General features: G+C 39.7%; 1 protein-coding gene across 1 annotated transcript in view; it reads right to left on the bottom strand.

Moving 5' to 3' along the window:
- Positions 1-2,343: 2,343 nt before the first annotated feature.
- Positions 2,344-13,360, bottom strand: part of LOC128014057 (tenascin-X) — a 196,155-nt gene continuing 185,138 nt past the window's right edge. Inside the window, exons 35-40 of the mRNA XM_052597295.1 lie at positions 8,324-8,397; positions 8,056-8,190; positions 7,708-7,824; positions 7,422-7,582; positions 7,170-7,305; positions 2,344-2,490 (exon numbers count right to left, since the gene is read on the bottom strand). Of these exons, the coding sequence (XP_052453255.1) occupies positions 2,359-2,490; positions 7,170-7,305; positions 7,422-7,582; positions 7,708-7,824; positions 8,056-8,190; positions 8,324-8,397 (755 nt within the window). The 3' untranslated portion in view covers positions 2,344-2,358. The remainder of the gene's footprint in view (positions 2,491-7,169; positions 7,306-7,421; positions 7,583-7,707; positions 7,825-8,055; positions 8,191-8,323; positions 8,398-13,360) is intronic.

Here is a 13,360-nt window from a genome sequence, read left to right as displayed (position 1 = left end):
TTTATTTTTTTGTTGTTGTTGTTTTCAACTCTGGAATTAAATCAGTTCAGTTATCAGCATCAATCAGCGTTTTCAATTTATATAAATTAACTCAAATGCATCAATATTTTTAGCATAGGAAAAGTCAGCAGGAAAAGGGTGGACTGATTTTCCTGAACTGACTAAAAAACCTAGTGTGAAATATCCCTGCTTGGTATTTCTGATTACCCTTATGATGTGGAAAGACTGGAAAGTGCTTTGGCGCTCTCTAGTGAAACAAGACGAAATTTTCCGTATGAACTGTAATATGTTCACAATAGGTTAGGTACATAAGTGATGATTGAAAAACATTAATGTATTTGAAACAAAAACACCAATATTTTAAAATTAATTTAGGAGTTAAAAAGAAACGAGTGATATGTGGGTACTTGCCATTTACTGTAGGCTATATTAGTGGGATTTTTTATTTTTTTTAATTTATTTATTTATTTATTTATTTATTTTTTTGTAGATGAGTTGATAACTGTAAAATGCTGTCGTTAACCAGCCATAAATAGAGGAGGGCGGGACAAATGACTGCCTGCAACAATGGAGAAGTCAATATTACTGGTCAGTCACTGCTGTTTTATATATACTACCATTCTTTAAAATGAGATACTAGTAATACGTTGCTGCCACGGATATTCCAAATCATAGCAAGGAAAGCGCCTCAGCTTGAAAAATGCTGTTCCACTAAAATATTTTCAAGCGCCACCAGCTGGTCGTTTTAAGAGGAGTGCCTTTTTTCAGCTGGCTAAAAACTCTTTGGTGGACTCACTCACGTCATTGAATATTAACTGTTAGACATATTGTCTATTAGTCTTTTTGCATTTATGCAATATACTGGAGCATAACCTGAGAAAGTAGACCAGAATGTGTTCCTTGGACCTGTTCTTCGTACGTCGCTAACTCAGCTGGATTTGATTGCTGACGATATGGCATGATCTTGGATTATTTGGTTCTTCGAAGCTCATCTCGGAGTTGCTGTCATAGCTACAGGTCTGTATGCTTAAATCAGTTTGGGAGCTGTTTATTTAATGTAAACATGATTAGTTTGCACATTTTTAAGCAGAACTGATACTTAAAATCTGTCTGCTACCACTGCTACTTTATTACAAGGAGTGCAGGTTTAGGAATTAGGGCGACGAACCGAGGTAGAATGGAAAGATCCGAATCTGGAGGTGGAGCCTCATGATCCCCACATCCAGGAGGAAGTGGCTCACAGCAGGACCACGGTGTAACCACGCCACTGAGAGAAGGTAACGGAGGGAGGACTGGGCAGCAGGCGTAGTTGAGGGCTAGGTAAATGACTGATGAGGAACAGAAAAACTAGGAAGACACAAACTCAGGAGATCATAGATGCGGTGGAAGATGTTGGTTTGGCGTGATCGAGTCACAACAAAATAGGCATGGTAAGGGTTAAATGGAAGTTAAAATCCACATCCAGAAACTCACTCTCAGTCGACAAAGCTCCATCGAGGACCCTCCCTGGACAACTTAGTGGGGGTGTTCAGGCCGACATACAGAAATGAATATAAACTGTTGTCCGGGAAGGTAGTTTGATATGTGAGGTCGAGGAATTCTTCTAGGTGTTCCTCGAGGGAACGATTTCCCCGCACAACAGGCAGACTGCAAGAATGACCATGATGAAGGGAAAACAGAAAACATAAACCTCTGCCTTCTGTCATGGTTTGTATTAAACATGCACACAAAGATGACAAAGAAAAGAATCAATAAAGTCTTTTAATATAAGTCTCAGGCAACAGAAACACAGGTTATCATTGACAAGGCAGGACAAACTGAACAGAATCAAAGAGAACAAGTACTGGTGATAATGAGGTGAACACAGCTGAAATAAATGACAAATCAATTAACAAACATGACAACTAAGTGAAATGGTGCAAAGAATGTGTGTGTGTGGCAATATTCTTCTAAATAACTTTGAATATATAAACAATTTTATAAAAGGTGGGATTCCATAAACAATGATATCAGTAGTAAAATTGTCAGATTTTTGGTATTGCAGTAAATATATAATGCCAAATTATACAAATATCTCTTTTGGACATTCTGAAATAAAGACCTCTTGATTGAATTACCATGAATACATATTCTTTCTGTTTTTCTTTTTATTGTTATCATAGAAAATGTCTGCATTTGTACAGTGTAATTTTTTAAATGTATTTGTTCAAATTAAAATATTACCAAAAGTTTATAGTATTGTACAAGAAATAAATTACAATTACAAGGACATATTTATATGTGAAAATTAAAATGTGCTTTTTGCCGTCTTAAAATTCTCTGATTGTTGGAGAAGGGCTATCTTAAGGCCATCTGCATTTACATTTTTTGAAATTTTACATTCTGATAGATACTGAGAGCTTCTGTGTTCTCGTAAGTTAAGTCGATGTTGGTTCCCGTATTTGATCGAATTATGTCATGCGCACACTGGTGGATGTAAACATATTGCTCCTGTTATAGAAAAAAGAAGAAAAGAAAACATAGTGTAAAAATATGAGCCGCCTTTATTATAAGTGGTAGTTCCTTTGTATAAGTACAACAAATGTCAGCACCACTTTCTTTGTAAATGTCAACTTAAAGAAATATTTTTGGTTCAATACAAATTAAGCTTAATTGATAAAATATTTATGTAATGTTGATGACTACAAAAATAATTTCCACTTGGGTTGGAGTGTTTAGTTGAGTAGTATAGTTTAGTAGAACATCTAAACAATTAACATGTTAACATGCGGTCGCTGTGAATTTACCAAGTAAGACATGTTCTTGGATCAACATCTTTTGATCATCCTGGATCAACATTATTGTCCAAAATATAGATTTAACCCAATCCCTACCCATAAACCTAACCCTGCCCATAATTTATTCCTAAAACCAGTGGGAAATGATTTACAAGAATGAAGAAGCACCTAACCCTGATTGTAAGCCTAAAACAAATATTTCCTGAAAAGTTATATGTCTACTCTGATTGGCTGATTGGAATGTTTTTCCAGGATCAACAAGGATGTTGATCCAGGAACATGTTGTACTTGGTGAAATCACGCTCACCGTTAACATGCATACATATATGAGGAAAATAGCTTATTACTGCTTTTCTGTGTAACCAATTTTACAACTTCATTGTGACAGCTCGTCATCCTACAGAGATTATTTTAACAGCTTTACAGCTTTACATCCCCCATCCATCAATAAAGAATGGTTCCGTAGCTTCTCAAACTTTAAAGGTTGCCTATTGTAAAACTTCATTGTCATTACCCATACCATAAGAAGTGGCTCAAGCCTTCCAGAAGGCATTCACCTCAACACCCATTGACACACCATTTTCTCCAAGCAGAAGCACGACATTAGCAACTGGGAGTTAGAGTTAGCAAGCATTTAAGGAGTGCCACCAGTGATTTGGGGGTTCCAACCATTTGTTCCAGGTCATCACATTCCAACTTGGAGTCCCTGAACCCTCACCAGGCCTGGTTGCCCTTGTTCATCTGTAGATCAGCTTCTTTCATGCACTGAAAACCCTAATAAGTTGACTGAACTAAATTTATTGAGTAAACTTGTTGCCTCAATTTAATTGAGTAATGGAGTCTCCCAAAACGTACATTTTTAAGTTTATTTAACTTGACGGTTTTGTAGACTACCTAAATCCCTCAGAGGTTTAAATGTTGATACTTGATTCATTTGAAGTCACCATTGTGGTGGAAAGTGTTTGGTTTAGTTGGGATCTTGGTCCAGTTACTTCTTGGGTTAATTTGTCTCTTGCTGCTGTATTGGTGTATTTTAAAACGCTGTTTTTGTGGTGAAAAAAGACAAATTTAAATGAGCTCAGGTGTTATTTGATGTTTTTTGTTGTTGAGAAAGTCATCACATAATACGTATTTGAGATCATAAAATAAGTTTTGTTTGATATTTTTAACAGGCACCAGGAGTAAAATACTTATTTTAAAGATGGACGAAATGAATGCGTTTGAAATAATTTGAGTAAAAGAATCAATCAAGTACTCACACACACAGACTTCTAGATTTAGCATATGCATCACAACAACGGTGACAAACAAAAGAGCTCCATAGCACAAACTCCTCCTTATTTTCCAGCCTTTTTTGTTCTGATTGTCACCATTGATGTGATGCATATCCAAAATCTTGATGTCTGTTTGTGACGACGTGATCGGTTTTCTAAAAGTAAGTACATTGTTTTATCTACAAAGTTTATATCCATAAAAGTATATCCATAGTTGCAGCAATACATTTTATTTTACTATAATTAGTCACCATTACAAGCAAGATATGTGTATGTTAGATCTCAACTCTCTTTGCCACAGTAACAGTGTTTTACAACACACAAGTTACAGCAGCAAGAGACAAGCTTACACCAACAAAGAGCTGATAACACCTGAGCTCTTTTAAACTTTGTCTTTTTTCGCCACAAAAACAGCATTTCAAAATATACTGTTATAGCAGCAAGAGACAAGCGAACATAAGAAGTATCTGGACCAAGATCCCAACTAAACCAAACATTTTCCACCACAATGGTGACTTCAAATGAATCAAGTATGCACATTTAAACCTCTGTTAATTCTCAATAAGAGCTTCTCTAGATGTCTGACAGAAATAAAGTCACAGAACCTTGTAAGGAGGATATGTGAACGTCTATATCGGATGTACAGAAGACATAAAAAACATTAAAAAAAGACGTCATAAAAACATTCTCTCCTCAGTGGATGTCTTTTCAATGTCTGCAAAGACATAAAAAGACTTTTTTTTTTTGTTTGTTTGTTTGTTTTTTTTTTTTTACAGAGCAGTATAGGGTTTACTGTATTTTAATAAATATTGAGACAGCTTGTCAAAAGGTCAAAGTTTAAATATGCTGTTATTTGTTTTACTTCAGTGTGCTGTCAAAAATAAGAACATCATTTTCAGTTAAATTTACATGTTGAGTTAACTTAAATATATAAGTACACTTGAAATTAGTACCAAGTTAAGTGAACATAATTGTTTAAGTACGTTAAATTAGCATCAAGTTTGGTGAACTGATTGATTTAAGTACAATCTACAAAACCGTCAAGTTAAATAAACTTAAAAATGTAAGTTTTGGGAGACTCCATTACTCAATTAAATTGAGGCAACGAGTTTACTCAATAAATTTAGTTCAGTCAACTTATTAGGGTTTTCTGCAAAACCGTCAAGTTAAATAAACTTAAATATGTAAGTTTTGGGGGACTCCATTACTCAATTAAATTGAGGCAATGAGTTTACTCAATCAATTTAGTTCATTCAACTTATTAGGGTTTTCGATCTAACGAGTTAAGCAGTAACTTTAGCTGCCATGTTCTTTCGCTCAAAGGAAAACGATTGGGCCACTTCATCAAATACTTAAGTTGTCGTTTCAATAATCATCTCAAAATCACGTACCACAAGGATTTAAATTAACATATTTCACCAGTAGAAATCATGCAAAACAACTTTATATCTACATAATTTTAGTCACCGAACATAGTACAGAAAGAAAAACTTCCTCTTGAATTGTAGTTCAGCAACCAAACAGACCAAAAGGACGAATTTTGTAATCCACCAATCAGTGCTTTTGTTCTCTTGTTGCTAGGCAGAATTTCTTCCATGGCCAATCACATTAAAGGAAGAACAGAGTGACGTTGAGTTTTTCGAAAGGATTACTCATGATTTTGAGCTCACAACACTTGAAATCTTAAGTTTATGCATTTTGAAGGTAAATTAGTTAAATTAACTCATATTTTTAAGTGACAGGGCCAAAATGCAAAATTTTAAGTAATGTTTAGTCAACATTACTTGATTTTTTAAGTCAAGGCAACATTAGGGTTTACAGTGTGTATCGTATGGGCTTCAAAAATACTAACAAGGACATTCTCGTACCTCCATTCCACTGATTCTCCAACATCTGCACTGAATCTATTCTTCAAAAATGTGTTCTTCCTTTTTCTGCTATTAGCCCCATCCAGTGGAGCCTGGGTGAACAAAAACCCAAGCCACCAAAACGAAAACTATATGTTCATGTCGCCCTGTGGAATTAACTACTTGACACCTTGTACTCCTTTCTGGGCTCTGGGCATCAAGGGACAACATAAACCCCTTGACCAAGTAGTACCATGTCCAAAGACCCTCTCAACCTTCCAACTCAAAAGCGCCTTCCATCTGTGTTAACATCTAGATGTGGACTTCATGACCATCCATCCTCTCTCAGTAGTCAAACCTGTATCCTGATGGCACAATTCATATGGCAATTCCAGAAGCTTTCCTCAAGTTGCTGGCAATTACTGCCAAGCTTTTTCCAGGCTATCATGTCCAGTCTCCCAGTTCCTTTAAAACATTCAGCCATGAACATCAGCAGTACTAGTCACTTCCTTCCCTGAGCTGAATATGCTCAAAACTGTCTCCATCAGTGTGCTGTCTGGCATCAGAAAGGCCATTCTGATGCCCATTGATCAGACACCTCTTCCTACCAGTCCAGACAGAATGCCTGGTTTATCTTCAAATAAACTATACCTCTGTTTTCCATGCAGAAAGTCATTTCCTCAGTACATTGGCCGATTCCCGTGGACCATCCCGGACTTCCAAGTCAGGACCATTCCAATTCACTATGTTCCACTACAATTATCACAATCATCCAGCTCCTCAGGGATGTGGCTAACCAGAGGGCCCATTCTCCACTCTGCTTATCAAGACCTCCATATATACTGTACTCATCACATCCTCACCCTCAATGTCTAGTCTTATATAGAGGACTCTCTGACTGCACTACCCTTCAGTAGTGTTCTCTTCATGACTCTCTCATGGTTCCTCTTTGTGTACCATCATTACCAACAACATAATCAGTGTATCATCTTCTACATCCATGTCAGATTTCTACCACCATTTCTGCTCCATCTGCTGTTCACCCATGGGTTCAATAAAGTATCCAAGCACATGGGTTTAAAAGTCACCTGGCTTAGTCTGCTTTATTACATAAAAGTGCTTTTACAAAATTGTAAATCTCATGTTAATGCTCTAAAACTTTTTGCATTTACTACCGATGTAGGTGCCTCACTGTAACTTTGAAAATTTTTAGAGGTTATACAAGCTTAACTTGCACTGAACCTTCTGAAAATTACTCCACAGTCCCTTACCTCAGTCTGCACCATAAGAGGCCTGTGCATGCGCATATCATTAACGATTCTGTAGATGTCCACCATGCTGTCTCTTTCAATCTGGAAAATCAGGTGGTCAATGGCAATAAAGGTACCCGTTCTTCCCACACCGGCACTAAAAATGTGAGGGTCAAATAATAAGATGTAAGTTTAATCTAAAGGGTGGCAAAGTTGATATTTGATGTTTGTCATATAAATGTATAAACACTTGTCAATAGGAACCTCATTTACCTGCAATGTACCACAGTTGGAGAGTGGCGAGAGTATTGGTTCATGTGTTCTCTGACCAGGTGTCTGAAGTCAATGAGGACTTCAGTAGTCTGTGGAACTCCATGATCCGGCCACGCCGTGAAGTGAAACTGACGTACATAGCGAGTTTCTGCTGTTTTTACCTACATAATTATCATTCATGTCATTATAAAACATAACTGATTTATAACAACAACAAAAAATTTCCACTCCGGTATATTACTCAAGAAATAAATGGAGATATCGGGTGCATGAAATGATGTTTTACATTTTTGATTCTGAAGTCTCTTATGGTCCAGCTCTCCAGGTCTATCTCTGATGTGGTTGTCACAGAGATGTTTTGATAATGATTAGTCCCAGATGGCCAGTACTTTTCACATTTCACCTGGAGAAAATGACAGAGTGAATTTACATTTTCACATTTTACCACTTTTCAATGTGACTAATAATATGTCACAATGGTTGGTGACCATAGCCTCATATAGGCAGCATTCCGACATGTGGCGTCATTGTGCTTTGGGCATCCCGAGTTCGAGTCCTGTCTAACTACTGTCCTATTGGGCATAAACAAAGGCATAAAAATGGCAACTAATAATATTTCGCAATCAAAACTTACTCGTCCCATCTCGTTGCATCTGGTCAGCATGACTATGGTGAAGACATTCTTCTCCCAGACCATTCTCCAGAATTCATTCACTGTGACGGGCAGTGGACCCTGAGCTGCTATAAACTCTTTTCTTGAATTATAGCCCTGTTAAAATAAATAAATAAATAAATAAAAAATAAAAAAACAAAGGAAAGAAAGAAGAGTGAAAACATGCTTAAACATAAATAAAAAAAAAACACTTCAGAAATGTTCACTTCTGTTTACTGTATATACTCACTGGGATGTAGTTGGCATTGATGTAATCATCTAAGGGACTGCCACGCACTGATAACTTCACTCTTGAAGCATCATCTGATGGAAACAAACATACAGTTAGTATCAGAAAGTAGTTATTAATTAAAAACTCAAAATTATGCATCTGATTTTATATAAGCTTTAAAGTTACATTGTAGCGTCATCAGTGTTGGGAAGTAACTAGTAGCTAAATGACAAAATTTAAATGGGTTCTAGACGTGACATGGCATTGTCACTGTCCCACTAGATAAAAATGAATTTAATTAATATTTTCGTTATTTAAAATGAAAAAATAAATAAATAAAAATTTCTTTGTCCAAAATGGACTTGTAGTCATAAAAGTGTTAGATTTTTTATTTACATTTTTGCGCAAAAAATTCTCAGAACTGTCCTGTGGTGTGACTGTCTCAAGCATGGTTCAATAAATTACAGCTTTTATAAATGAAAAAGAAAAGCAGTTTTTTTTTTAGTTTTTTTGTCTCGTAATTGTGCAAATATTTAACTTTTTGGAAACCACTACAAAAATTGTACGTTTTGATGTCCTTTATATATATATATATATATATATATATATATATATATATATATGGGTTAATATATAAATATATGTATGTATTAGCACAAAAGTTATGCAAAAGTGTCTTGCTTAGCGCTAATAGTAGGTTGGTTCAGAAAACAAGGTCATTAATTGACAGAAAAAGGCTGAAATTTAATTTGGCGTGAGAGATAAGGTCCTCTGGTGTGACACCTGTACTGTCACACTAGAGGACAAGATCTCTTTAAAAATCATTTTAAATAATTCAATATTATTTAAATAAAACAGTGTGTATCCACTCATTCCGGTTTTAAGCTGAGGGGCCAAGAAAGTGTCCTGGCAACTAATATTTCAAGGCTGTGGCACGGGGACATAACATCTCCGTTCCCTCCATCTGGGAATGAGGGTTATGTACGTAACTGAAACGTTTTCCTATCTGTCGGTCACTACGAGTTATGTCGAATAATGTATGCGATCCATGGAAAATGCCATAACCTGAAACCCCTTATAACTATGTGGCGCTGCAATTGTCAACAAGCCACGCCTTGTCAGAAAAGCTATACTTAACCTTCCCAAAGCCCCAGCGCAAATTCACTGAACTTGCTACCAAAGAAGTACCTCACTGCTGGAGAAGGCTATTTATATGGGGTTTATACCTTCAGTGAAAGATTGCTTAAAATCTTTCCTTTTTGATCTTTCAGCTTGGCAGAATGATGGGGAAGCGAGCTTAGGAAAAATGTTGCTATGGGGACAACATCATACCGGTAGGGAGGTGACGTGGAGATATTGACATGGACTGACCCAGAAGGCAGTACTACATATGGAATGGTCTCTGAGGCAGGTCCAACCTTAGAGTAGGGATGGAACAGCTGCCAGAAGAGACTGACAGAGCGGGTCTGTCAACAGCAAAAAAACAGGTTTACCAAGAGGGAAACCTTACCGTGGAATAATACACATGTGGTATTATAATACACCAGTACGTATCCAGACCAGATGGTGGATCAGCACCTAGAAAGGACCTCTACTGCCCTGAAAGACAGCGGAGACCAGGACAACTAGAGCACCAGATACAGATCCCCTGTAAAGACCTTGTGTCAGAGGACCACCAGGACAAGACCACAGGAAACAGATGATTCTTCTGCACAATCTGACTTTGCTGCAGCCTGGAATTGAACTACTGGTTTCATCTGGTCAGAGGAAAACTGGCCCCCCAACTGAGCCTGGTTTCTCCCAAGGTTTTTTTCTCCATCCTGTCACCGATGGAGTTTTGGTTCCTTGCCGCTGTCGCCTCTGGCTTGCTTAGTTGGGGTCACTTCATCTACAGCGATATCATTGACTTGATTGCAAATAAATGCACAGACACTATTTAAACTGAACAGAGATGACATAACTGAATTCAATGATGAACTGCCTTTAACTGTCATTTTGCATTATTGAGACACTGTTTTCCAAGTGAATGTTGTTCAGTTGCTTTGACGCAATGTATTTTGTTTAAAGCTCTATATAAATAAAGGTGACTTTGACTTTGACTTTATGGGATTACCCGTAGGGAAACAAGCCATATGGACACCTAGACCAGTACAGGAGTTGACCGGGACTCTGGGCATGCTAACACCAGTATAGGGCCTGGCGACAGACTGCTCCGCCAAGTCTGACTGCTGAGGGTGTTGGAGGATGCTCGACCAGGGTACACCAACCGGGGAACTCTACTGGGAGAAAAAAGGCACTGACATCCCCGTGTTATGAGGAATGGCACAGCAAGTGTGACACCAAGCCAATTCTTCCTACCAATTACCTGTTACCCAACACACAGGAAGAAACTGGCTCTACATGGAGGTTGTAAAACCATGCGAAGGTGTTAGGTTTCACCCAACCCATAGCTCGACAGATGATGGGCACCAGAGAGGCACTAAAGGGACAGTTGACATACCTGGTATATCGATTGGGAGTTGTGTTGGATGGCCCCAATTCATTCTGAGTCATCACAGCAAAACTCCCTGTGTTCCCAGAGGAACTGATCAGAGACATATGGAGAAGCGTTGTGTCTCCGAAACGTGACCTCTTGGCTACTGGCGAAAGGGGGAGTCGTGAGTGAGATTGAGAAAGCAGTGCATCACTCATTGCCAACCCACAAGCCTTGCAACTCAGAGGAAAGGGAAATTGCTCTTTTATTGAAAATGTGGGTACCGTTGGCAACTGGACCAGTGGCAGAACAGAAGGAAAAGAAAACAGAAGATTCTCCACCCGATGTGCTGTCTCCCACATCTCCGAGTCACCTGTGTCACGGCCACTTTGTTGTGTTCACAGCTGGAAGTGACATGGTGGGGGAGGGGGGTGGGGCGCTCTCCCTTTGGGGGCTCGATGCACCAGCCTCGAAGAATTCTCAGCGTGGGGCGGAGCCAGTGTGGAGGATGTAGGAGGGTGCCCACGATGGAAACGGTGGCAGACAGAGGATCACGTCAGGGAAAAATATGCTGTATGGCCTCAATCTGCTGTTGTACTGCTGGGAACTACTGGGCACAACCCTCAACAGAGTCACCACACAGGACAGCCAGGGAGATGGGAGTGTCAAAAAAGTGCACTTTGTCAACATCTCTAATCTCATCCAGGCTGAACCAGAGATGGCACTACTGGACCACCAGAGTGGACATCGCTTTCCCGAGGGACTGCATTGTGACTTCCGTCACCCGGAAGGGCGAGGTCAGTCAAGGTGCTCAGCCCCTGCATCAACCTCGGGTTGGCTCTACCCTCATGCATCTGTTCACAGCTGGATGTGACATGGTGGGGGAGGGGGTGGGGCGCTCTCCTGGGTGGGGCTCGATGCACCAGCCTGGTGCGCTTTCTTGTTTAAAGCTTTGCAGCATCTGGGCCAATCAGACACCATTATAAATTTGAATAATAAAAAAAATGAATAATTAGACCAAAAAATTATCACAGACCCTTCAGCCAATAAACATACTAAGTGCCAAGATGTCTGCGAATGAATCCAGACCCCTGGTTACCCTGGCAACCACAACCCCCTCTGCAAGACTTTTACGACCTGAAAATATGTGGAAAGGATCTTGCTCCTGCTGAGTTCTCTCTGAAACATACTGCTAGAAAAATGTACTTCTCTATAATTCATTCTTAAAAAAAGCTTTCTTTAAATGAACATACATATACTTCAGCAGTGAAGGTGAGTGATGGGGGGTGGGGGGTGAATGCATATCTATTATATATGTTTGTATGTATGTAAAAGTTCTTGTATGTGTAGGGCTGGAGAGTCGCTACTCCTGGTATCAAATCTAGGTCCCGTAGTTCACAGGATTGACATAGCGATTCACAGCAAGTTGCCATGGAGACAGCCTTGATCAGGTCCCAGACAGAGTCAACAATCAGCAGGTGTCTGTGGACATGGGGGAGGAACGCAAATGCGTCTCACTGCAGTGCTCTTCCGGGGGAGCTGTTGTTCCAACAGCGGCCTTAGCTGAGGCCAGTGCTGGTTAAGGGGATCCGAAAGCAGGTAAGATTGGGATTGTTTGGTCTTGGGGCGAGTAGCTGCATTCCAATTTACACGACTACTCTCTTAGTCCATTCTGGTCTCTGAATCGATCCACTTGCCTTCACAAAGCCGTGAGCTTCTCTGTGATGTTATCCATATTATGGTTAATAGTCCCAGTCTCAGTGCTGACCGCTCTACACACTGCTTCAATCATGACGGGCAGCCTTGTGAGGCTTTGGACAGCTGTGTCACGGTTCAGGGTGCTTCATCGGCTTCCCTGTTGTCTGTGTCCTGTCATTGTCTGCAGCTGATTGCCCTCACCTGTCACTTGTTCCCATTTTCCCTTATATTCCCTGCTGAGTCTGTCCCTTGTCCGTAGATTTCGTGTTGTCATTGTGACGGTGATGTGTGTCTGTGTCCTCACCTTTTCCACTGTTGTGCTCAGGACATCAAGACGAGGAGTCGTTCGTTGGCCATGTGCCCGAGATCCTCTGTCTCATTTTTCTTCGTCCCGTTGGGCATTGCACCAGAGGCGGTCTCCACAGTCCGCAGGTGACTTTACGGACGGCTCTGGGTGTTTCACCAGTTTTTGGCTTGTGTGTGTGTCATCACACGTTGGATTATTTTTGGATTTTCTGTTACCTAGTAAACTTTTGCACTTATCCTCTGCATTTGAGTCCTCTCTTTTCACGCACCCTGACAAGCTGTTACCATTTTCTGAATTCCTTGATAAACCAAGGCAATGCCTAATCCAATCAGCAGAAGACGTGTTATCATGGTTCCGAATAGGTAGATATCTTCAATGTCCTCCACGGAAAGAGCTGCCAGACACATGAACCGCCACCTCTCCCACATGTCCATCGTGTAGCCAGCAGCCAACGTGCCGGCAGGGCAGTCAGGTTCCCCCGAACCCAAGCTTCCTCGTCAAGAAGATGTTGTCAATTGCATTGAGAGACCAGTTGATTTTTTAGTTTGGAGAATAGTGCGGAGATAGTCTCTCAAAG

This window comes from Carassius gibelio, chromosome B25 (genome assembly GCF_023724105.1).
Source record: "Carassius gibelio isolate Cgi1373 ecotype wild population from Czech Republic chromosome B25, carGib1.2-hapl.c, whole genome shotgun sequence".
Classification (NCBI taxonomy): domain Eukaryota; kingdom Metazoa; phylum Chordata; class Actinopteri; order Cypriniformes; family Cyprinidae; genus Carassius; species Carassius gibelio.
Note: the sequence above shows the minus strand (reverse complement) of the source record. Positions and strands in the feature narration are given on the sequence as shown.